The 24,022-nt window shown below is 35.3% G+C and overlaps 3 protein-coding genes across 6 annotated transcripts in view; 2 read left to right on the top strand and 1 right to left on the bottom strand.

Moving 5' to 3' along the window:
- Nucleotides 1-24,022, top strand: part of fru (sex determination protein fruitless) — a 171,478-nt gene that overhangs the window by 143,488 nt on the left and 3,968 nt on the right. The window contains exons 3-8 of one of the 4 annotated variants that reach the window (XM_089475340.1): nucleotides 4,535-4,682; nucleotides 4,750-4,950; nucleotides 5,024-5,860; nucleotides 9,054-9,323; nucleotides 10,825-10,954; nucleotides 19,502-23,031. In XM_089475340.1, coding sequence (XP_089331466.1) covers nucleotides 4,535-4,682; nucleotides 4,750-4,950; nucleotides 5,024-5,860; nucleotides 9,054-9,323; nucleotides 10,825-10,954; nucleotides 19,502-20,058 — 2,143 coding nt within the window. In that variant the 3' untranslated portion in view covers nucleotides 20,059-23,031. Of the gene's footprint in view, nucleotides 1-4,534; nucleotides 4,683-4,749; nucleotides 4,951-5,023; nucleotides 5,861-9,053; nucleotides 9,324-9,990; nucleotides 10,786-10,824; nucleotides 10,955-14,355; nucleotides 17,512-19,501; nucleotides 23,032-24,022 lie in introns of those variants that run through there. The other 3 variants (XM_089475335.1, XM_089475348.1, XM_089475353.1) reach the window with 3 other exon arrangements.
- LOC108620555 (odorant receptor 59b-like) lies at nucleotides 5,902-7,990 on the bottom strand. Its single transcript, XM_018017462.2, has 3 exons — nucleotides 7,055-7,990; nucleotides 6,443-6,800; nucleotides 5,902-6,352 (listed from the first exon to the last, which is right to left on the bottom strand). Exons 1-3 carry the CDS (start codon nucleotides 7,825-7,827, stop codon nucleotides 6,284-6,286), a joined length of 1,200 nt encoding a protein of 399 aa, XP_017872951.2. The 5' UTR covers nucleotides 7,828-7,990; the 3' UTR covers nucleotides 5,902-6,283.
- LOC149270217 (uncharacterized) lies at nucleotides 20,113-23,031 on the top strand. Its single transcript, XM_089475478.1, has one exon. The coding sequence runs from the start codon at nucleotides 20,113-20,115 to the stop codon at nucleotides 20,665-20,667; it is 555 nt and encodes a 184-aa protein (XP_089331604.1). The 3' UTR covers nucleotides 20,668-23,031.

The raw sequence follows: 24,022 nt of genomic DNA, 5'->3' as shown, positions 1-24,022 counted from the left end.
CAACAGGCACGTGACAATAGGCGTGTGCTGTCCATCTAGCATATACGTAGGTCTATTTGCATCTGCATTAGAGATCTAAAAACACGTTGCATAGATTATCAATTATTAGTTTATTAATTTGTACATATTTTTATAGAAACTAATACGTTAATACAATAGACAATTTCCTAATTTTAATATTTTATATATCTTTTTCAACTCATTTAATTTATATCATATTTTCCTTAATCATTAACGTAAATGAAACTTTTTTATTTTAATATTTGCCAAATCTTTTTAAAATTCATATTTATATTCATATTCATATTTAGATTTGATTGTGAATCAGTTTCATTCAATTGTCATCATATATTTCTTTTTTAATTTTTGTATGTAACATTTTTTTTTTTTTTTTTCTTTTCTGTTTAGATTAGAAATTATTTTTTTTGTTTTTTTTTTGTTTTTTTTTTTTTGTTAGCTTTGAAATCCTAACACTTTAAACTGTTTTTAATTTATTTTCTTTTTATTTTCGTCATAAATTTCATTTCATATTATACTTTTTTCTACAATGCACTTATAATGCTCGTATGTTGTAATAGTTCCCAAATAAATATCGATAAGGAATACAATTATTTTGATTTATATCAGGCGAGTCGCTTACGCTCTGATATGAAACGAAATTAGAAGCAAGGGAAATAGCAATAAATATAAATGTCATTCTGTTAAGAGGTCCTATAAAACGTCTTTAACAACTCTGGCTCCGGCTCTGGGTCTCGGCACGCTGCGTATCTATTACAGCATCGCGCTTTGCTAAGCAAACAGCGCACGGATAATGCGGACATACACACACACACATACATATATGTATATATAAATATATATTTAACATATTGCGCAATTTGCTGATCGCTCAACTCGACCCTCCCCAAAAGCAAAAACAAAACAAAAAAAAAACTCTCTTTACTTTTGTTTTTGTTTGGCTCTGTTTGTGTTCTCAAGTGTTTTCTTTTTTTTTCAACGCTCGTTCTACGTTTGCCTGCAACGCTGATAAGCATACACATACATATATATAACATATATTCTATATATACATATATGTACTTGTATAATTTGACGTAAGCAGCAGAAAGTAAAAGTTTTGCTACTGCCATTGCACCCCATTAATTAAACGTTTGTGGGGAGCTATGCGGGGGTTGGTGCTCGGGGGAGGCCCAAGGGGTTTAGGGGAGAGGGGCTTGGCCATTGCATTGAAAAGTGCAAGTGAAAATGAGAACTGCAAATTGTGAATCACTTTATAAATTGCAATTCGCGTCAATGAAAACGAAAATAAAAATAATAAACTGAAAATGCATTTCATTATATTTTATATATTTTTTTGTCTTGCTTATTTATGGAATTCAGCTGGCGCCGCCGATATAAATCGTAATTTATATATTGCTAATTATTAATTTATATGCTTTTTTAACATTTGTATGGATAATTTGAATTATTAATTGAAAACTTGTAAGCTTAATTGTTTAAGTGATTTATGCTGGAATACTTGCAAGTAAAGCAAGCTTGAATGCTGCTAACGGGAGTGCTCGACTAGTAAATACCCTTTACTGTAATTTAATGCTTTGATAAATATGGGAAGAATTATAAAATTAGAATATGTATTGATATTATATTGATTGACTTCTTACAATTCTGATGTGAATTGAAATGAGTTGTTCTTAACATATATTTAAATCAATTTATATATACTTACCTTTGAGTTTAGATCTATTTACACAATATTCTCTTCAGAGATCGACTATAATAATTATAGTGTATTATTTATTTCTCAAGTTCATATAATTTCTCATTTTCCATATCAAATTTTTATTCAGTGTAATTCAAGAATTTGCTGGAAACTTTAGCTGCTATCATATGTCCCCCTCCCAATAAATTGCTTACCTTACAATCTACATGTGAAAATTATGTAATGAGCAGCAAATAGAAATTTCCATTCAGGCGTATATATTTATATGTGATTTATGTGTGCTCCATTTCCAAATAGTATTCAATAAAATTGTAAATTGCGCTCAATTAGCATAGAATTTGTTGTAAAAAGTGTGAAATCTATGCATGATAATTCGATAAAAATATATTCTATATATTTCCATATGTATGAAAATCAAATTGTAATAGCAAATGAAAGCCGCGTGATCTGCGCTGCCTCTCTGCAAATTTAGAACGTTTGCTTTCTGCAAGGAAAAAAAAAACAAAGAAAATCAGACAGCAAAGTAAAATAAATAAAAATGCGAACCAAATTAACAGCAAAAGTTATTGCAAAAGTTTTCTCAGCTGAAAGCGAAAGTTCTCTGCGAGAGATAGTTTAATGCCCGTTGTATGCATGTGTGTGTGTGTGTGCGTGCATACACATGTATATTTTTGCTTGTGCTATTAAATTTTTGTAAGCCACACAAACACAGTGAGAGAATAAAATAATAATATAAATAAAAAAAATACATTACGGGCGTCGCAGTCGGCGCCGCAAATAAAAAATCGCTTACGACAGCGCCGGGCCCCATGGCGCACACGCACACACAGAGCTTGTAGTTGTAATTGTTATTATTGTTATTGTTACTGCTCACGCATACACACTTACACGTAAGCACACATTCTCGCGATCGTCCACCTCAGTCGCACACCCTCAATTTGCGGCGCTAGCGCTGGCTCACTCGCACAGATTTGCGAAAAAGTTCTTTGACGTTTTGTTTATTTATTTTGTTAAGCTGCGCGCGCGTCGTCAGCGACGACAGCAGCAGCAGCAACAACAACAACGGCAATCATAAGTTCTCTTACTAAAAAGCTTTCTGTGTAGCGCTCTCACGTGCTTGTTCGCTCTTACGCTCTCGTGTGCGCTCTCTGCATTTGAAACATACACAAAGCACAAAGAAAAGCAAAAGTATTTCTTATCAGCGCTGCCTCTCCCCCTGCTCTTTGCAGCGCCATTTCTTCCGCTGCTCTGCGCTGCATTAGAACTTTGCCCAAAAGCAGTTAAGATTAAAGCGCGTTGTAAAAAAATAATAAATAAATAAATAAAATAAAATAAAATAGAACCAACGCATATGTATATGTGACTTACAAGTGTATATATAAATAGTGCCAGCGAGGGTTGCTATGAAGGTGGGGAATGCATATGTTTATATGTTGGTGTGCTTATGTGTTTGTGGAGCACACATAAATTAGCATTAGCTTATCTATGCCATTACAATTGGCCGCAAAACATAAGCCAATGTGCACTTAACCCCTTCCAGCTTACAGCAATATTTTCATGCAAAATTTGCTCGAGCAATTAACAGTTAGCCAGCAGCAGTCAAAACATGGCGGCAACAAATGGCAATTAACACGCCACACACCACTGCACACGCACCCTTCCCGTAAGGTACGCGGCGTGCGAGAGTGAGAGGGCGCATGGCGCACGCCTTTGGCCCTTTATCGGCTAACGGAAATGCAATTAATAATGTTGGCCCAGCAGCCGCACAACTTCCGCTCAATAGTAATGGAAAAAATAGTGTTTAATGACATACTACAATTTGTTTGATGTCTATAGACAGTGATAATGATATCAGAGCAAAATGGAAGAAAAAAAAAATGGGAGTTGTTTCCGTTTCCTCTTCCGTACTAAGCACTGATATCAGTTGATAACGAGCGAAAGTTGTCAGGAACTAAAATCTAAATTTAGAATAGCACTGAAGAAGTGCTAAAATTTCAAAAAATGAGTTCAGAGTTCTATTTTCGATTATTTTGGCGATAAGAAAACACAAATTGTACAGTTGTCGATCTCTATTTGTTTAAGTGCGAATGTCTCGACTGAAGGCACGGCAAATGTGGGCCATCACATAGAACTATAAAGGGAAGCCACCTGCTATACAACTAACCAAATAGATATATACAAAATTAACATTAGTTCTATTGCGAATTCTCGGGTAATTTTGGCTCTACATTTCTCAAAAATTATCACAAGATCCAGATGTTATTTTTTTTATAGATTCGCAAGCCAGTTTGGCTTGCAAATGTGTTAATAGACTAAATATTAGCAACATTTTTTGTTTGCTTCCTCTCGCCCCCTATGCTGATAAGAGCGACAATATTTTCGTATTTCTATCAAAGTTGAATAAGTCGACATAGTAATAGTTATAGAAATTTCTATAGTTCAGGCGATGACAATTATATGCTGAGTGACATGAAATTGTGTAATAAGTGAGTTGCATATGTTTTTTTTTTTTGTTTTTTTTTTTTTTTTTGTATTTACCTAGTTTCTACGGCTAACAGTGAATTTGCAGAGCAGAATCATGAAGTTCTTAGAAATGATATTTGAAGTACATATTTAAATTAGAAACCAATTGAAGGAAATTTAAATTGGTTTTATCAAATACATATTTGATTATATTATAATAGTAGTTTTCATTCAACTCGCCCATTTTCCTGTATATGGAATTTTCAGTTATAATAAGTAAACTCCTTTATAATTAGTATAAGACTTTCTGAATATATATAATTAACATATCTCCCTATCTACACTCAACAGGTACAACACTGAACAAGGAGCTATGGACCAGCAATTCTGTTTACGCTGGAACAATCATCCCACAAATTTGACCGGGGTGCTGACCTCGCTGCTGCAGCGCGAGGCGCTCTGCGATGTCACCCTCGCCTGTGAGGGTGAAACAGTCAAGGTACATTCCCGAATCTGATTAAATTATAGAATATGGAAACTATAGCTGTTCGATTATTCTGTTGCAGGCACATCAAACCATACTGTCAGCCTGCAGTCCATATTTCGAGACGATTTTCCTGCAGAATCAGCATCCACATCCCATCATATATTTGAAAGATGTCCGATACTCAGAGATGCGCTCCCTGCTGGACTTCATGTACAAGGGTGAGGTCAATGTGGGTCAGAGTTCGCTGCCGATGTTCCTGAAGACGGCCGAGAGTCTGCAGGTGCGTGTGATCGAAACCGTTATCAAATTTCCCATTCTCTTTACTGATGAGCCTTTGTCGTGTGGCTTTACAGGTGCGCGGTCTCACAGACAACAACAATCTGAATTATCGCTCCGATTGCGACAAGCTGCGCGACTCGGCTGCCAGCTCGCCCACTGGGCGTGGCCCCAGCTATGGCGGCATGGGCGCCGATATACGCGACTCACGTGACTCCCTGCGCTCCCGCTGCGAACGCGACCTGCGCGACGATCTGCAGCGCAGCAGCAGCAGCCTCAGCCTGAGCGAGCGCAGCTCCGCTGCTGCGGCGGCCGCTGCTGCCGCTGCCGCTGCCGCTGTGGCAGCAGCCGGTGGCAATGTGAATGCAGCTGCCGCTGCTCTCGGCCTGACCACCAGCGCCGGCGAACGATCTCCCAGCGTGGGCAGCGCCAGTGCCGCGGCGGCTGCCATGGCCGCTGCCGTTGCTGTTGCTGCGAATCGCAGCGCCAGCGCCGATGCTCTGAACAGTCGCGGCGATGCTGGCAGCGATCGGGGCAGTGAACGGGGCACGCTGGAGCGTGCCGATAGTCGAGATGAGCTGTTGCAGCTAGACTACAGTACCAAGGATAATAATAATACTAATAACAGCAGCAATAACAATAGCAGCAACAACAACAACAACAATAGCAGCAGTAGCAGCACCAACAACAACAACAATAACAACAACAACAGCAGCAGCAACAACAATCGAGAGCGCAACGAGAGCAGAGACAGAGAACGGGACAGAGAGCTGTCCACCACGCCCGTCGATCAGCTGTGTAGCAGTAAGCGCAGACGTAAGAACTCATCATCCAACTGTGATAATTCGTTGTCCTCGAGCCATCATGCGAATGCGGCCCACATACAGGACAGACACTACGCGCAGGACTCTCAGGTGAGTCGAGCATTCGAGTTATAAATGTGAAAGGGCTAAATTGTTTGGAAAAGATAAGTTTGTTATTGAGGTATATCTGTAGATATATAGGGAAAATGTAACAGATATGATATAGATATATTATATATATCTGCTTAAATGGTTGTGTAAAATCCAGATCTCACCTACTACATTTTATAGATTGTGCAAGAAATAAAAAAATTTATTAGATATTATAGACCATTTATACTGATTCTAACGGTTTTTTTTTTCTAATGCCTACAACTTAATTTACTTAAGATAGTCTGAAAAAAATTAATTAATTTATATATTTTGTTTGTTGTGTATAATTAAACTTTTACGTTTTTCCTACATAACTAAACTTTATGATTTAGTCAAAAAAAAAAAAAAAAATAAATAAATAAAAATTTATTATTATCAAAGCTATTCAAACTGCTCGAACAGATTCATGCGCTTCACCACAGTTAAGACGCTGAATGCGAACTTGGCCACCTATAAATTAGTTAAATATTATTTACATATTCAAATATGTACATATATAAATAAGTATATTAGCTAATACATAGGCTAATCTATACCAACCTTAATGTTACTGTTCACTGATATTCGAATAGTGCGGAATCCAATGAATATGATCGGCTGTTGCACCTGCTGCATGAAAATCCTTAACGTAGACTTGTATCTGCGCTCCGCATCGATCCAATAGGATTGGCCCAAAATGTTGCACAAATCATTGCTGTCCTCTACTAAAGAATCGCAAAGGAAACAAAACGGAAATGTCTCCAATAACAGAGCTATGACCAATATGATCGATGAAATTTTCAAGAATATATCAGAGGAATACATCACGCCGACCATAGTTAGGCCTAGCACAGCACCGATTAGCATAAACTGTGTAGTGATCGTGCGGGACATAATGGGACGCATTATGTCACAGCATCTGGAGTGAATGGATAGTTGGATCAATAGATATATAAAAGATATTAAGGAAAATATGTATAGATATATTAGGGATGTTGATGGATGTCGACAGATGTAGATAGTTAGAATGATATAAATAGATATGTACATTTAGAGAGATATATACTCGTAGATATAGATATACAGATGAATGAAGATGGATGTGGATGTAAATAGATACATATGTAGTTATTTACAGTTAGGGAGGTGGATAGATATATGGATCGATCTTACTTGACGATCAGCTTGTAGTATTTAATGCCATTCACGAGCTCTTTGTAGTTCTCAGCCTCAGTCTTGTTCGGGTCGGTGCGTAGATTGCGTAAATGATCCTTCAAAATTTCGACGTGAGCTCGAAATGCAATCATACAAATGATAGGACTGGTGTCCAATACAATATTCATAAACACAGCAATATTTAGGGCTGTGAACTCAAGTAATGTTTGCAGATAGAGTTGAACGGTTCCGTTCCGCCAATCCAAGAACGGATTATAGATCAGCCATGGGGGTTGACTGCTGAATATTGTAGTCACTAGCATGGACAAGTTATAGCCCACATAGAACACGCTGTAAAGCCCGCAGACATAGTTGCAAGTAGAAATAGCTTTGTGAATCTTTCTGCGATCGGTATCATCCTTCAGTCGTTCGTCCATTTCATCCAGCACGGACATTGTTTCGGCCAGGCGTGAAAGTTGCAGGCACATAATTAGGGACTTCATCGTAATACCGCCCGCGTTAAGCATGATTTGAATTATACCAATAATCTGGGCAGAGCCAAATTTCGCAGAGTCGAAAACTAGGCTGAGAAACAAGCCGACGGGTATATAAATGATCGACAAGGCGTTTGCCAAGAAGGACCAAACGAAATACAGAAAACGCTCAGTGCCCTGCTCGGGTGGTAGCCACCCAACGAATCTTATAATCCGAAAGATATACGTGCAGACGTCTCTCGACTTTATCCGTGCCACGACTGGGGCTGGCCTTATGAGTTTGAATATTCCGACCATAGCAATTGATGGTATGAATAGAACGAAAACTGAATTGCAACTGAATCGACGAATATGAAATTATAATACAGTATATGTAGAAATCGAACTGCTGTTCGATTCGCACCACTCTTGAAGTGTCAACCACGCCTATTACGTTTCATGTCCTATAATTAATTGGGCCTTAGGCAGACAATTTTAAAATCTTACAATGAAATATGCAAAACTGGGTCTATTACTGGAATGAAAGTTTAGCTACAAATAGAGATGTAGAGTTACAGATAGAAACAGATACAGATACAGATACAGATACAGATACAGATACAGATACAGATACAGATACAGATACAGATACAGATAGATATCGATAGATATAGATATAGATATAGATATAGATATAGATATAGATATAGATATAGATATAGATATAGATATAGATATAGATATAGATATAGATATAGATATAGATATAGATATAGATATAGATATAGATATAGATATAGATATAGATATAGATATAGATATAGATATAGATATAGATATAGATATAGATATAGATATAGATATAGATATAGATATAGATATAGATATAGATATAGATATAGATATAGATATAGATATATGTACAGATACAGATACAAATACATTTATTACATAAGAAGTAGCTAGTTATATAACGTAAAAGAAGACATATTGGCATACAGTTAGTAGGAAAGAATTGACTGCTCTAATCGATTTCCAAACTCGAAAATGCTTGTCGGCCATTTATTGACAGCTTACGCTAAAGTAACTGATGAAAATCTTATCGAACTGTAAAAATCGTCAATAGTCAGCGGAAATGCGATATAGAGCGAGCGTGTGCATATAGTGTGTCAAGTATATATATATATGCATATAAATTATAGAGTATTTGCACTGTGATGGCGAATCGGTGTTCCTTATCAACGTCCGCTCAAATGTGAATAAACAACATTTATGTTTCGCCGGTGCGATAGACGCGAGTCAGACGAGCCCCAACAGTTGAACCTATCAGCTGACAGATCTTTGATGATGTATATGTATGTGTGTGTATATGTATAAGTGTTTAAAGTGTATTTTTGTCTGACTTATCGCTAGGCACGTGCGGCTCTCCCAAAACAAACTGTAGAAATTATATGGTTATCAGATATGCCTCTAAAGAAATGACAAATAAACTGAAATGTAGGAAAGAGTATGCTAATTCGTTGTTTGAATTTTCATTTCGGCAGGCCACCAATTTCAAGTCGAGTCCGGTGCCAAAGACGGGCGGCAGCACATCCGAGTCAGAGGATGCGGGCGGCGGCGGCGGCAGCGGCTGTCGGCGCGATTCACCGCTCTCGATGACCGTTGGCCATTTGGGCGGCGGCAATGTGGGCGCGGCCAGTGCGCTCAGCGGCCTCAGCCAGTCGCTAAGTATTAAGCAGGAGCTAATGGATGCACAGCAACAGCAGCAACAACATCGCGAGCATCACGTCGGCCTGCCACCCGAATACTTGCCGGTAAGTAGAGCTCTCCATAGACCTACATATCTAGATGCGTACTGCCCGACCCGATCCATTTTACTTTCAATTTTCACATAATTTGTAGTTAGCTAAGTTAATTGTTAAGGTTTTTTCTTTGGACCGGTGCGATGGTTCCAATTTCTGCTCTCAAAACCAAAAACAAAAAAGTATAATAAAGAGAAAATGCAGCTTAATTTACTTTTTTTATGAACCTGAAATATTTTTTGTATATATATATATTTGCATAATTTAAGCCAACTGCAAAATGCTTCAAGAGAAACCCAAGAGCTGCTCACAAATTGTTACTGAATTTTTTTTTTATTTTTTGTTGTTTCTAAAATTTAAGAAAAAATCGCGTAAAGCAAAAGGGCGAACGAAGGATTGGTTGTTTGGCTCGTTTATGAAAGACACATTTAGATTCACATTCTCGAAATGGAATATCGGCCAAGAAAAAGAAAAAATCTCAACAATTTTCGTTAAAGTAAATAAAAAAAAGAAAAAAAGAAAAAAAAATAAACATAAAAGAAACAGCGTCAAATCCTTCCTTCTACCAGTAGTTTTGCCAATTTTTTCTTAAGTTGTCTTTTTTTGTTTCCATTTTGTTTTCTTTTGGCTCCTTTTTCTGTTCGTGTTTCTTATTTCTGTTGCGTTGCGCTTGGTGTAGCCCAAAGCCAGCTGCACAAAAGACACTGAGAACAAGGCGGAGACCTCAATGCATCAGCTGCTGCTGCAGCATGCGGTGGAGGCGCAGCTCAAGACGTTGCAACTGCAATATCAGCAGGAGACGCTGGACAGCACAGTGCAGCGACTGTTGCAGCAACAGCAGCAGCAACAACAGCAGCAACAGCATCAGCAACAACAACATCTGCCCGATCCGAAGAAGCTGCTGGGACCGCCAGCCGCCACGACGGGCACCTCGTCGCGCAAGAGCGGACGCTTTCGCGCCAATTGGCTATATCAGTTCGATTGGCTGCAGTTCGATGAGCTGGCCAATACGATGTACTGCAAGCATTGCCGCAAGTGGAGCAACGAGCTGGCCGACATACGCACCTCCTTTGTGGAGGGCAACTCCAATTTCCGACTGGAGATTGTCAATCATCACAACAAGTGCAAGTCGCATCGTCTCTGCTACGAGCGCGAGCTGCAGGAGCAGAACAGGATAAATACTGGCAGCAGCAGCAGCAGCAGCAGTGGCAGCGCAGCTAAGCGCGCTGCTCCACCAGATATCATAACAATCAATGTGGGCGAGGATAGCACCTGAACCAGCTCACACATGTACACACCCACACACACAAACATGTTGCACTTGCTCAGGTTTAGCAGTAGTTAGCTTTTGTAATTAATTTAAGCAGCTTGAAGCATTTTGCAATTGATAAAAATAATAAATATAAACGAGTGTAAGCAATGACAACAATTGTGCACAAATCTATACCACAATCTCTCTCTCTCTCTCTCCCTGTCTCTCCGCCTGCCCTCTCTCTCTCTCTCACACATGCAGAGCGCTGCTCTCAAAATGCACGCCGAGGACATGTCCACGCTGTTAACCCAACAGCTGCAGGCCGCCGATGCGCGGGAGGAGCACAACGATGCCAAACAGATGCCACTCGATCAGACGGACAACATTGACGGTGAGTACCACACACACACAGCTCTATCAACATATATATACATATATATATGCATATGTATAAATCTCTCTTTATATATACATATATGTATATATCTATAGTATATATGTGTTTCATTATTTTTTTTTCTATCTGTGCTTTGAAGCTAATGCACTCAAAATTAAGCAATATCATCAAATGATAACAAAATATATCTAGCAAAATTTGTAAAAATTTTTAATTAGCTTTTGATTTCTGTAAAAAACAAACCTTTCTTTTTTTGATTGATTTAATTGAGTCCGAAGGAAAATTCGTAGAACAAAAAGTAAAACAACTGTAAATCCGTAGTTCTTAGCTTAATTTGTTTTCGCATAACCCGCTCCTAACTATCCCCAGCGTAGCCTGCGACTGGCTGTGCACAGTGGGGCAAGAAACGGCCCACTAGATTCACTGTGCGCAGCCAAATCGTAGAGTCTATATATTTATGTAGTTATCCTGCATGCACTTGATCGTCTCCACATATACATATATATATATAAATAAATTATTATCCATGCGAATCGGAACCGACTCGAAACCAATTCAAGGGCCTCTCACACTTTTCTCACTCCCAACAACTCCCCCGCCCCAACCCTACCCAGCCCCACCACACACAAGACAAGTTCAACTTAACCTATATCGCTATATATAGTATATAGTATGTATATCAATTTTGATGTACCCGATTTACATTTTTATGCTTTTGTATTTATGTATTTATCTATTTCTTTCCCCCAATATGTATAACTTCTATTATTATTATTTTTTCAATATTTTTATTGGCGCTCTGAATGTTAGCTCTTAAGCGAAATCGAGAAGGAAATGCAATTTGCTAGAGCAACAGATCAACACCTCTCCTACCAAATAGAGTCTTTGCTATGTATATATACATATAGTTTATATATATGTATATATACATATATTTGTAGTACATGAATTTTTTTTGTTTGTTTTGTCGTATCGTATTTTGTTTTAATCGTAGGCGCAAACTATATTAGCTGACTTTTATCGTAATCGTAATTGTTATCGTAATCGGTTTAGTTTACTTTGTATGTTGCCGCATGCTGCATGTTTAGATGACGCATACACACACGCCCACTATTATTATTATGATTATATATGAGTACATAGTTAATATACACATATTATTTATGTTTTTTTTTTCCCTTTACATTAAGTTATCAAGATTTCTTTAATTCATAGTTAAATCTATATAGGAAATGCCTCCGCTGACATCCATTCAAATTACGTTCAGTTTAAGCAAATTGGCTCACATATAATAAAATAAAAAATAATAAAATTAAAAACACGCACTAATAACTAAAAAAAAACAAAAAAAAAACATAAGCAATAAAATAATAGATTATAAAACAAACACACATGCTCATACACACGCACACACACACTCAAATAGTTCTTAGTTCTTAAAAATATTTCTAAAATCTTCTCTCTCTTTCTTACATCAACCAACTGCTTAATATTATTATTATATCTTTATTTTTTTTTTTTTCTACAACTAATTTTTATATATTTTTAATCTTTGAAGCCTTTTGTGCGCGTTTTGAAAACCCCGTTATTTATTTGTTATATTAACTCTATTCATAACTGTGCTAAACTGAAACAAGAAACTCAAATTTTTCAACTCTATTTTCGTCTTTAATGTTGCAACTTATTGTCTAAGAAAATCGAATACCAAATAATTCTTTCGGTAAGAAAACCAAATACAAGAAACTATAAAAATTTTTTTCTTTTTCAATAACAACAATAATACAAATATAAACAAATAACAATAAAAAGAAAAAAAAAAAAAAAAAAAACGCCACAGCTTCAAAATTCATTCAGTTTCTATATACATAAATATATATATGATTTTTCTGTTCAATATTTACACTAACCTTCTTGCTGCATATATAATTTAATGTGAGCTCAATTTATTTCCCACCACTGTTGAACGAGATGTAAATGATTGTCTGTTTAATTGTAATTGGTTTTTGTCGATTCACTAAATGTGTGTGTTTTTTTTTTCTTTTCGTCTCTCTTTCTCTGCCTCTCTATCTCTCTCTTTCTCTGTTTATGCATATACTATATTAATATGTGTATGTGTACTGTGCGTGTGTGTGTGTATGCTGAGTCTGTATGTGTGTGTGTGTGAATTTAGTCTTACGGTATTTACAAAGCTAAGGATTTACCATGCACATTGGTTACAAATTGCGCAAAAATTGAAAAAACTTATCAACGTACCTTATCTAACAAAAATTCCCCTTAAGCTACCCACACCTAGGCATAAAAAAAAAGAAGAGAAAAGAACTGGAATTTTCACCAAGCAAAAAAAAAAAAAAAAGAAATATAAATATAAAATATAAAATTAAGTATTATAAAGAATATATATATCGTTTATTGCTGAAACATTTGTTGCAACATTGAAGAACTAAAATGAAAGATCAATAAATCGTACAAATCGACAACAACAAAAATTGTATTATATTATGTAAATGTCCACAAATGACACACAAACATATAGAGATTAATATTTATTCATAGTTTTTTAATTTGTTTTCCTTAAATGCAATATCTATACACACTTATACAAATACTCTATATATAGCTGAATTGTTTGAATAGAGCCTGAATACCAAAAAACCTGCCGAAACCAAAACCAAAAACCAATTTCTTTAGCCTTAAGTTACGATTTTTCATTTGTGTTTAATTATTAATTTAATTTTAGTTTAAAAATTGTTCTTAAGATGCTATTGTTTATATATTGATTTTGATATAAATATGTTTTCCTACGTTATTTCGATATGATTTGAAATCCTCTTAGTGCCAAAGCTATTTAAGCCAGCCAGCTTCATTCCTAGTTCCACTTTGTTCTCAATGCATTTAATTATTTTTCTTTAATGCCAAAACACCTACAATCTATACACACGCATAAAGAACTTGATTAAAATGTAATGAAAAACAAAAACCAAAACTGAAAAGCAAAAAAAAAAAAAACACTAAAGAATTATTCGTGTAGCTGTTTCAATTCGTTTGCATAACCAAAAGAATATATATAAAAAAAAAAAAAAAATCCAAATCAACATATCTACATCTACTTATATCTACCTATACCATATACCATATATATATCTACATACATATATACAATATGCAAATCCTTATGGCCTGCCTTATTCAGTTCCACTTACCAATTACCAATTGGCCAGAGCCCACTGTGCGCATGGAATGTAAACGAGCGCGCATCCCCCAATTCGGCCCCAGGCATTGCATTCCACGCACTCGGCAAATCCCGCTATAAAAAAAAAAAAAAAAAAAAAAAAACAAAAATAAATAAACCTATCGCCACAGTGATAACGCATTATACGAAACGCAAATGTTTGCAGGTCGCGTTAAATGTTTTAACAGTGCCCGCAAGCAGGAAGCGGACGACGATGTCGAGATCGATGTGGCCGTTGCCGTCGTCCAGGATGTGGACGTCGATGAGGAGGCAGAGGCGGCAGCAACACTCGCCTATCATCATGCCACGCCCAAATACAGGCGCGCCATCATCTATGCACCGCACGACGAGGATATGCCCGCAGCGGATCTGTATATGGATAATAGCTACAACTGCGAGTACAAGTGCAAGGAGCGCAATATGCGCGCCATACGCTGCAATCGTCAGCAACATCATCCGCATCCACATCCGCATTCGCATCCGCATCAGCATCAGTTGGCGACGGCGCCGCAAACGGCGCTGAATCTGGGCCGGCACAGCAGCGGAGTTGTAGCCGCTACCGCAGCGGAAACTCTGTGCGGCGCTGAGGCAGCAGCGGCCTACTCGCCCACGCCCACCTCCAGCAGCAGCAGCTATCGAGAGCAACAGCAACAGCAGCAGCAGCAATCGCACTTGAGCTATGCGCTGCAGCAGTCGCCCAATGGAGTGCAGCAGCTGGAGTTGGCGCACAGCTATGGGCATCATGGACATCATGGGCCACCGCCGCCATCATCGTCGTCATCCTCTCTGGCAGCCAGCACTTCGCAGCAATCGCCGCATTATCAGCCCGCCATTGGTTCACTCTCGCCGCAACCCAGCTCCTCCTCATCATCAACCTCTGCAGCAGCGGCGGCGGCGGCGGCAGCAGCAGCAGCAGCAGCGGCAGCGGCAGCGGCTGCGAATCGTCGGGATCATAACATAGACTACTCAACACTGTTCGTACAGCTATCTGGTACGCTGCCCACGCTCTATCGCTGCGTCAGCTGCAACAAGATCGTGTCGAACCGCTGGCATCACGCCAACATCCATCGGCCGCAGAGCCACGAGTGCCCCGTCTGTGGCCAGAAGTTCACGCGTCGCGACAATATGAAGGCCCATTGCAAGATCAAGCATGCGGACATTAAGGATCGTTTCTTCAGCCATTATGTACATATGTGATCACTTCTTTAGATAGTTACGCTCACGATATGTAAACAATCCCCCTCGAGAAAACATAACAAAAATGGAAGTCTGCACCAGAGTTAGAAATTATTTATTATGTAGCGCCCTAAGAGTTTCCAAGAGTTTCCTTACGCAACTTATCTTGAAAGACAGGCCTAAAGCAAAGTTAAACAAATCAAATCAAATCGAATCAAATCGTATTGTATCGTATAGTATCGAATAAAAGGTTTTCAATCTATAAATCTTAATAAGCCCACACATACGTAATATTATAATACTAAATGAACTTAAGATTCTATCCAAGCAGTTTCTTTAGCTATGATATCAAAGAAATATCTCGTAGTTGATTTAAAAGACTTTTTATTAATTGTTACTTAAATAACCTTTAGATGCTTTTTTACATCAATTCAATTGTTATTATTATTATTATTATTATGATGATTATTATTATTGTGAACCGCGGCCAGTACTTAAGAGCAAACTTTATAAAGTATTACATTAGAATTCCACGACGTTATGCTTCCAGTTTTTCTTGGTTTATAATTTTGTTTTCTTTATTTATGAAACAATATAAAAATAATATTTAACATGTGCTGTAGTGAGTTTTTTGACTAATACTATTTTGTGTGCCATATTATCTAGTACTTAATTAAACAATCAAATAGTTAAACAACAACTTACTTAATTCTTATCATGAAATGCAACGAGTGAGGCATGCAACAACGAGACTAATTCAGTAGCTGAAAATTATGGAAAAGCAAAGTGGGAAAACTGAAAATCAAAAACCAAACAAAAGCAATAAAAATTAATATATAAAACCAAACAAATTTCTTCAGCAATTAAGAAAAACAAAAAAGAATACAATAAATATTTTAAATATATTATAAATTGTTAAGAAAGAACAACTGAAAAACGATTGCGCCCAATTTCAAGAATAAGCATTTACCTAGTGCAAAAATGAGCCCCTTGTGTGCACCTATCTTATCTAGGATTCGGTATTATATCATTGAAGAGTGTATATTATAGGACTCTGATATGATATTATAAAGGTTATATTTATATTAGAGTGTATACATAGAAGTCATATTATCTCTGCCCATCCATTTCTATAAACATCTTTATAATATGGATATACAACATTTATTATACGTTCGATATTGTATTATCATATCATTGATATGGTATTATTTCTTGGAGAAGTATACATAAAATTCTTGATTTTATATAACTCAATGATGTTTACAGTATGTCAAGGATATGCCATTAGATCATCTCTGGTATTATTTCAGTGCATACATCTGATTATCTGATCGGATATATAATGATTCTACAACCTTTGAGAGTATATATTGCTCTTGTTGTGTATTCATTAAGAGATATACAGCATCGTAAGATTATGACTAAAATATCTATGTGGTATGCAATGATCTTTGACTATATACATGGTGTAATATAAATCTCATACGATATGATATATATGTTTTCAATCGATTTTGAGCCTATATCAAATCTACAAAACATTGTTTTCATTTTGTATTATATCATATTGAGTATTCATATAGGCATAGGTCTATATATATATCGATTTTCGATACTATATATCAAATATATGATTTGTGGTATTTCCATGTCCATAAATTGATATAATACCTATCATATATGATGCAACCCTGCTCTGTGAAATGTTATAGCAACACTTTAAAAAGTATCATATAATGTCAACGCAAATATACTCTTATAATTTTCATACATATCTATGATAAGATATAATGCCAATCCCTTATGTATATGCATTGAAATTGGGCGCTCGTTAGATTTATATCTACTACAAATACAATATGTTTCTCGTATCTTTGGCAAAACACCCACCGAATTCGATTAGTTGCATATTTTCATAATCACTTTTTTCAATTTATAAAGAAATATATATTATTGAAAGTGGTTTGCTAAAGTTACTTTAAATCTATTTCACACTCTATGATCAGCAATAAACAAATGTATTTTAAAAGCAAAAATAGTCGTAGTTTAAACAAATGAAATCCAAATATGCAAACAAAATATCAAACCAGCAAATATTACTTAACATCTTTAACTTTACTTAATAAAACTCTTTCAAATCGAATTCCAGTTCTTTTCAATTCTAAAAAGAAATCAGCCTTTAGGTACTAAAACTAACCCAAAAAGATCAATCAAACAACTTAATATCAGTTTCATATATATTACATATATATGAAATAATATCGTTATCGATTTCAATTAATCCAAATAATAATAATAATAATAATGAATAAAGAACTACAAGCGCACTCTCTACCTACGGTAAGTTTCCATTTTCTAAGCTCTAACCAAATAAATCTAAGTTGATTTAAATATGTTAAATTAAATTTTAATGCATAAAAACTTAAGTTACGTATTGTTTTATGTATGTGTTCTATTTTATCTAAAAAAGATCTAAAAACAAAAAGAAAAGCTAAATTTAAAATTCTTATAAAAATTAATGGACGAAAAAAAAAAAACAGGAATTGGCCAAAAACAATTGAAAATGTTTTCTCTCTATATATACAATAATATTTCTGAAATGTTTTTTGAAACACTTACGCTCTTACTCACTCACTTCCAATATTCTATTACGTCTCTCTCTCACACACACTCTTGCGCTCTTTCTCTTTCTCTTACGCTGTTACTGTCTTACTCTGTGTCTTTGAAAAGGGTTCATTTATATATATTTTTGCCGTTATTTGAGCTCTCTTACTATATAGTAAATATATATGTTTTCGTATGCAGCAGGCAGGAGGGGTGTTGAAAATATATTTTCGTATATGCCACAAATTTACGATTTGATGCGAATCTCGCTTAAATATATATTATCCACATTATCTACATACACTTATTTTTTTTTTTTTTTTGCAAATTTCTTTTGAGTCTTATATTCTGGCCCCTCTATTATTTAACCCTCTCTCTGTATATTCACATTCGCATTTCCCTGAAATGAAAAAAGAAAAAAATTGCCCTCAACACCCGTACAATATATATATATATATATATTTTTTATATATATATATATATATATATATTTTTTTTTTTTTTGAAACTAATACGGTTTCGGCTTAAACGGAAATAAAATCAATTATAATCCAAGAGAAATTTAATATAATATTAACAGTCGAAACAAAACATCCAACACACTCATCAGCCACTTAAACCATATAACAAACAAATTATATATATACATATATTATAAAACAACAAAATTGATATATCCCAAACAAAAACACAGCTCTCATTGCATATACTTATATATATATGAATTTATTATATATATTTCTTATAAACGTTATTTGGTTTGGGTTTCTTCAAAAAGTCGTTCGTTTAATGTAAATAAATAATTTAGGCAAATATCTAAATGTGAAATTTATTAATTATTTTTGTTTATATATTTACTTTTTAAATTGGTTTATCATCCACTTCTATTTCTATTCCCAATCAAAATATTTCACCTTGTTTTTGTTTTGGGTGTAACAAAATTTTGCGTGTAAATCATATTTGAAATTCGATTCGAAATTGAAATTGAAATTGCGAAATAAAAACTTTATTTAACTCGTTGAAGTACACCCCCTACCAACCCACCACATACACCTATCATGGTTTATCCCCAACCCCCCTCAAATACATATATATACATATATCTTACTAAAAACCCAGACAAGACGTCGTCGCACGTCTTAACACATTATATATAGTTAATAAATTACTGCAAACTCTTCATTGGCTATAAAAAAAAATATACCAAAATATAAATAAAAAGCAAGGGCAACTAGTTAAAAAAGAAAAAAAAAAAACAATACAGCTTAAGAATAATTATAAAAATAATAATTTTTCTGTTTCTGTGAATCACCAACAACAACATTGTTTTTCTCTTCTTTTTTCTTTACGCGTTTGAACGAAAAAACCAAACCAAAAAAAACAAAAACAAAAACAAAAAACCAAAAAACAAACAAAAAAATATATAAAATCAAACTAAATATTTGAAAACATCAAAAAACTTAACTGAAAATTAAAATTAAACAAATATAAACTTTAAATGAAAATAAATGAAATACGCATACGAGCAGGCTCGAAGGCCTGGCACATGCGGCTCACCTTCGAGCGCCTCTCCGGCGGCTGCAACCTGCATCGCTGCAAGCTGTGCGGCAAGGTCGTGACGCACATACGCAACCACTACCACGTCCACTTCCCCGGCAGATTCGAGTGCCCGCTGTGCCGCGCCACCTACACGCGCAGCGACAATCTGCGGACCCATTGCAAGTTCAAGCATCCCATGTACAATCCGGACACGCGCAAGTTCGACAACCTTATGTCCGCCACGGCGACGGCGGTGGGCGGTGGTGCGGCCACGCCTACGGCCACACAGCTGGCGGCCGCATCGCAGGCGGCGATGGCAGCAGCGGCAGCAGCAGCATTTTCCGCGGCGCAGCAGCAACAGCAACAGCAGCAGCAACAACAACAGCAGCAGCAACAGCAACAGCAGCAGCAGCAACATCGCGAACAACAGTCACAACAGCAACAGTTGCAGCAACATGCACAGGCCTTGGCGCAGCAGCACATGTTGCACCAACAGCTGCAGCCGCAGCATCATCAGCAGCAGCAACACAATGCAACAAGCGAATGATACAGCCAGTATCTGGCCTGGAACTATGCTGCATGGAGCCCAGACGAGTCGACCATGAAACAGCCGCCGCACTTTGCCAGCAACTATCAGCAGCAGCAGCAGCAACAGCAACAGCAGCTGCAACATCTACAGCAGCAACAGCAACACCTACTACGCCGGGCACAGCCCCTCAATTTCTATGCACGCAACTACTATCAACCACACATTGAGGCCAAGCAACACAGCAGCAACATGCATTTGCAGCAGCAACATCGCCAACAGCAGCAGCAGCCAACGCAAACGATTGTCATTGATGAGAGCGACGACAATGAGCTGGAGGAGGAGCCGGGGGGCATGGCCAGCTGTATGCGACGCAGCTTCAATCATTATATGGAGCAGCTGAAACAGTTGGCGCCGTGTGCAGCTGCAGCAGCAGCAGCAGCTGTTGCTGATGATGTTGCTGCTGTCAACAGGTGCAATAGCAACAGCAACAATTCAACAAATGCCAATCAAATGGAAGCTAATACAATTACAACAGCCACAACCACTAATAGTAATGCTAATGCTAATGCTAATGCTAATCATAATAATTGTAATACTAGAAACTTCAACAGGCAGCTGCCACCATAAGCATTGGCAACAACAGCAGCAGCAACATTGATACTCAGATCTAAGCATATGCATATATAAAGTATATATATACATATATAAATATTCCCAATATCTATATATTTATATATGTATATATGTATGTAATTAACTGAATGAATTCTTAAATGTTGACCATGCATTGCAAAATATTATGGTAAGCCAAATGTATTTGTCAATTATATAGGGAAAGAAAGGGGAAGATGCGAAAGGTGGATAAAGTATGGAATCAAACGCTGATCTGTGCACGATTCATGGTTTCAACAGGATTCAAATGTTTGCTAATTCAATAGTTACAATACAAATATAGAAGATGAACATAACAATAGTTGTAAAGAACTTACAAAAAAGGGTTTCCAAGGCAGCCAAACAAAGAACTTTTAAAGAGATTGTGCATTAAAAATATATATACAAATATTTAAATATATATATAAAAATCTTCAAGTAAATATTTGATCAGCACTTTAAAACTTTAACTAACTGTTAGTATATAAACCACTCTTTTTTTTTTTTTTTTTTGGTAGTCCTGACAACCCTGTTTCTCTGTAAACCCTAGAGCAAATCATGTGCCAAACTGTTTGCACCCGTTTGTTGTTGCATTTAACACTAATGTGCGCACGCTTGCAGCAAATCTAAACAGATCTATATCTATACCTATATATATATAGTCGACTATATGCACTTTGAACTCACTTTAAACATAATCAACAGAGATTTTCTTAAAACGTAAAAGGCACAAAGACATTGTTAAGCTCGAGATTTTCTGTGTGTGCAGCTAATTCACATCTAAATGTAATAATCATGTTAAATATAAAACAAAATCTGTAAAATATTATAAAAATAAAAAAAAACACATCTCTATACTTATACAGCATATAAATATATATATATATATTTAGAACATAATCGAAATAGTAGCAGAAAAAGAAGAAAATATTTATTATATGTGCGTTTTAATGTTAAATCTGGAAGACATATGCATACGATGCCCTATTAGTACACAATTATTAATTAATTAACAAACTGCAAAATGTTAATTTATTTATATACATATATATAAAATATAACACGTGTGTGTGCGAGAGTGAATGCAGAACAAAAGTAAACATAAAAAAATAAAATAAAACAAAGGGAAAAACGCGCAAAAATTGAAAGCCCTCGCCCCAGTCAGCCTTAGCCCTAGCTCCCCAAAAGCCCCCCACATTGTATTATATCAGCAATAGCCCTAGGTACATATATATATAAATATAGCCGATAACTGATAGATGCATGTGAGTGCCGGGCGCGTTCGGTTAACCAGTCTCTATAAAATGTAGCTTATATCTAATATTAAAATATAATTTTTGCAGCATTTTTTTAATAAGCCACTGTATATACAGCCCTCTATATATATATATATACATATATCAATAGATGTATATATATTTATTATTTTTTACATATCTTTTTCAATAAGTAGTTTTGTGCAATTTTTTGAAATTTGTTATAAGTTTTTTTGCCTAAAAGGAAAGAGCTAAAACCGAGGTGTTGAAACATTAAACATTAATTAATAAAAAATTATTTATTTGTTCTAATTTGTAACACACTCAAATTGTTTAGGAATTAATGCTACATCAAATACTGCCCCGACTTAATAATTGTTTTTTTTTACGTATTTTAATTTTCTTTGTAATTTTGAACTTTTTGCTTTTGTTACGAAATGAAATTTATCTATATATATATTATATATACGATGTGATAACTATAGTTAAACTTAAAAACACACACACCAACACACCACACACACACAACACAACAATACACACATATTACAAAATGAAATTATTTTAATTATAAATGGAAGCTGAGCTGGAACAGATGTCTATATGATATATATACGTATATATGTATGTATGTTTGTATATATATCAAATTTGTGGTACGCAAAATGGTGCTAAATCCAAATATATACTTTAATTGAGAAAGCCAACCCGCAGCTGGCCCCCAGCTGACCCCCTAGCTGCGCCCCCACTCCCCTGAATCGTAGACAGCTTTTCAACTTATGTATGTGCAATATGACTAGTTTTTTCGAAGTTCTCTTTTAAGTGCAAAGTGGCATGTGGAATATTTAATAATAATAATTTAAAACTAAAAAATAAATACAATTAATTAAAACTAAAAAAAAAAAAAAAATTTGCGTGGGAGCGAAATAAATATAGTAAAAAACAAAAACATTTGAAGCGAATGTTTACATATCAAATATGAATATGAATATGAGTATATTCAGTGTATGTATGTTGTATTTGTAACTGAACAATTGGTACTATATACATATATAAATATGTATAGGGATAATACAGCTAGCAACATTTCTGTGTCTATTTCAATAAATATTTCAAATGTCATAATCTAACATTAAAATAGTAGCAAATTAAGATCTGCCCCCAAACGCCCACTCGCCCCGCCCACTTCATATTTATTAACAACAACAAAAACAACAAGACACCCAACAACAAATTTATTTTGTTTATTATGTTAATTTTTTCTTAATTAAATTTAACAGCCGAAAAAAAATTATAAAGTTTTAAACTTTTTTACTTTTTAACTAGTTTCAATGTAATCTTAGCTCTTAAGCATTAACTTTAACTTGTATTAATAAAACGCAATACAAATAATTTTAGTTTTATTTAAAAAAAAAAAAAAAAAAAAGGAAAACCCAAAAGCAAAATGAAAAAAAATTAAGCAAATTTGCAGCATTTGTTAAAATCTTTTGATTAAATATATATTTTTACAAATATTTTTAATAAACATTCTATCCATAAAGCCAGCGTTATATTTCAATTGAGTGCAAAATACAAAACTAAACAAAATATATATATAATAATAATAATAAAACAAAAATAATAATCATCATATTAATAACCCGCAACATCAAACGACAAATTGCATAAACAATTGAAATTTTTTGAAATTAAAAAATATATACAAAAATAAAAAAAAAATATATAAATAAAAAATGGTGATTCATTTATTCTTTCTTTCCTTTCTGAGTTGTTCGCTTTGAATTGTGCTTCCAAAAGAGTTTTTAAGGGCTGCCCATTAGGAATGTATCATGCATATATATTTAGATATATGACTTACATATATATACACACATACACACACAAACACACACACACATGCATACAAGCTCAGTGAAACATGTGTCAAGTTTTATATACTTATTACCTCGGCCCAATTTCCTGTTTTTTTTTTTTAACCTTTAACTTTTATAATTATTTATTTATGATACAATATATACATATAAAAATATATGTATATTTATATGTGCTCTAATTATTTTTACAAGTTTTTTAGG

This window comes from Drosophila arizonae, chromosome 2 (genome assembly GCF_054131065.1).
Source record: "Drosophila arizonae isolate 15081-1271.41 chromosome 2, UAZ_ARI_1.0, whole genome shotgun sequence".
Taxonomy (NCBI): Eukaryota; Metazoa; Arthropoda; class Insecta; order Diptera; family Drosophilidae; genus Drosophila; species Drosophila arizonae.
The sequence above is the reverse complement of the archived record's forward strand: the minus strand, read 5'-3'. Positions and strand labels throughout refer to the sequence as shown.

Coding starts and splice junctions, on each gene's coding strand:
- LOC108620555 (XM_018017462.2), bottom strand. CDS start 7,827: ATGGTCGGAATATTCAAACTCATAAGGCCAGCCCCAGTCGTGGCACGG. Junction 6,801..7,054: donor TACTACAAGCTGATCGTCAA/GTAAGATCGATC, acceptor CATTCACTCCAG/ATGCTGTGACATAATGCGTC. Junction 6,353..6,442: donor CAGTGAACAGTAACATTAAG/GTTGGTATAGAT, acceptor ACTAATTTATAG/GTGGCCAAGTTCGCATTCAG.
- LOC149270217 (XM_089475478.1), top strand. CDS start 20,113: ATGAAACAGCCGCCGCACTTTGCCAGCAACTATCAGCAGCAGCAGCAG.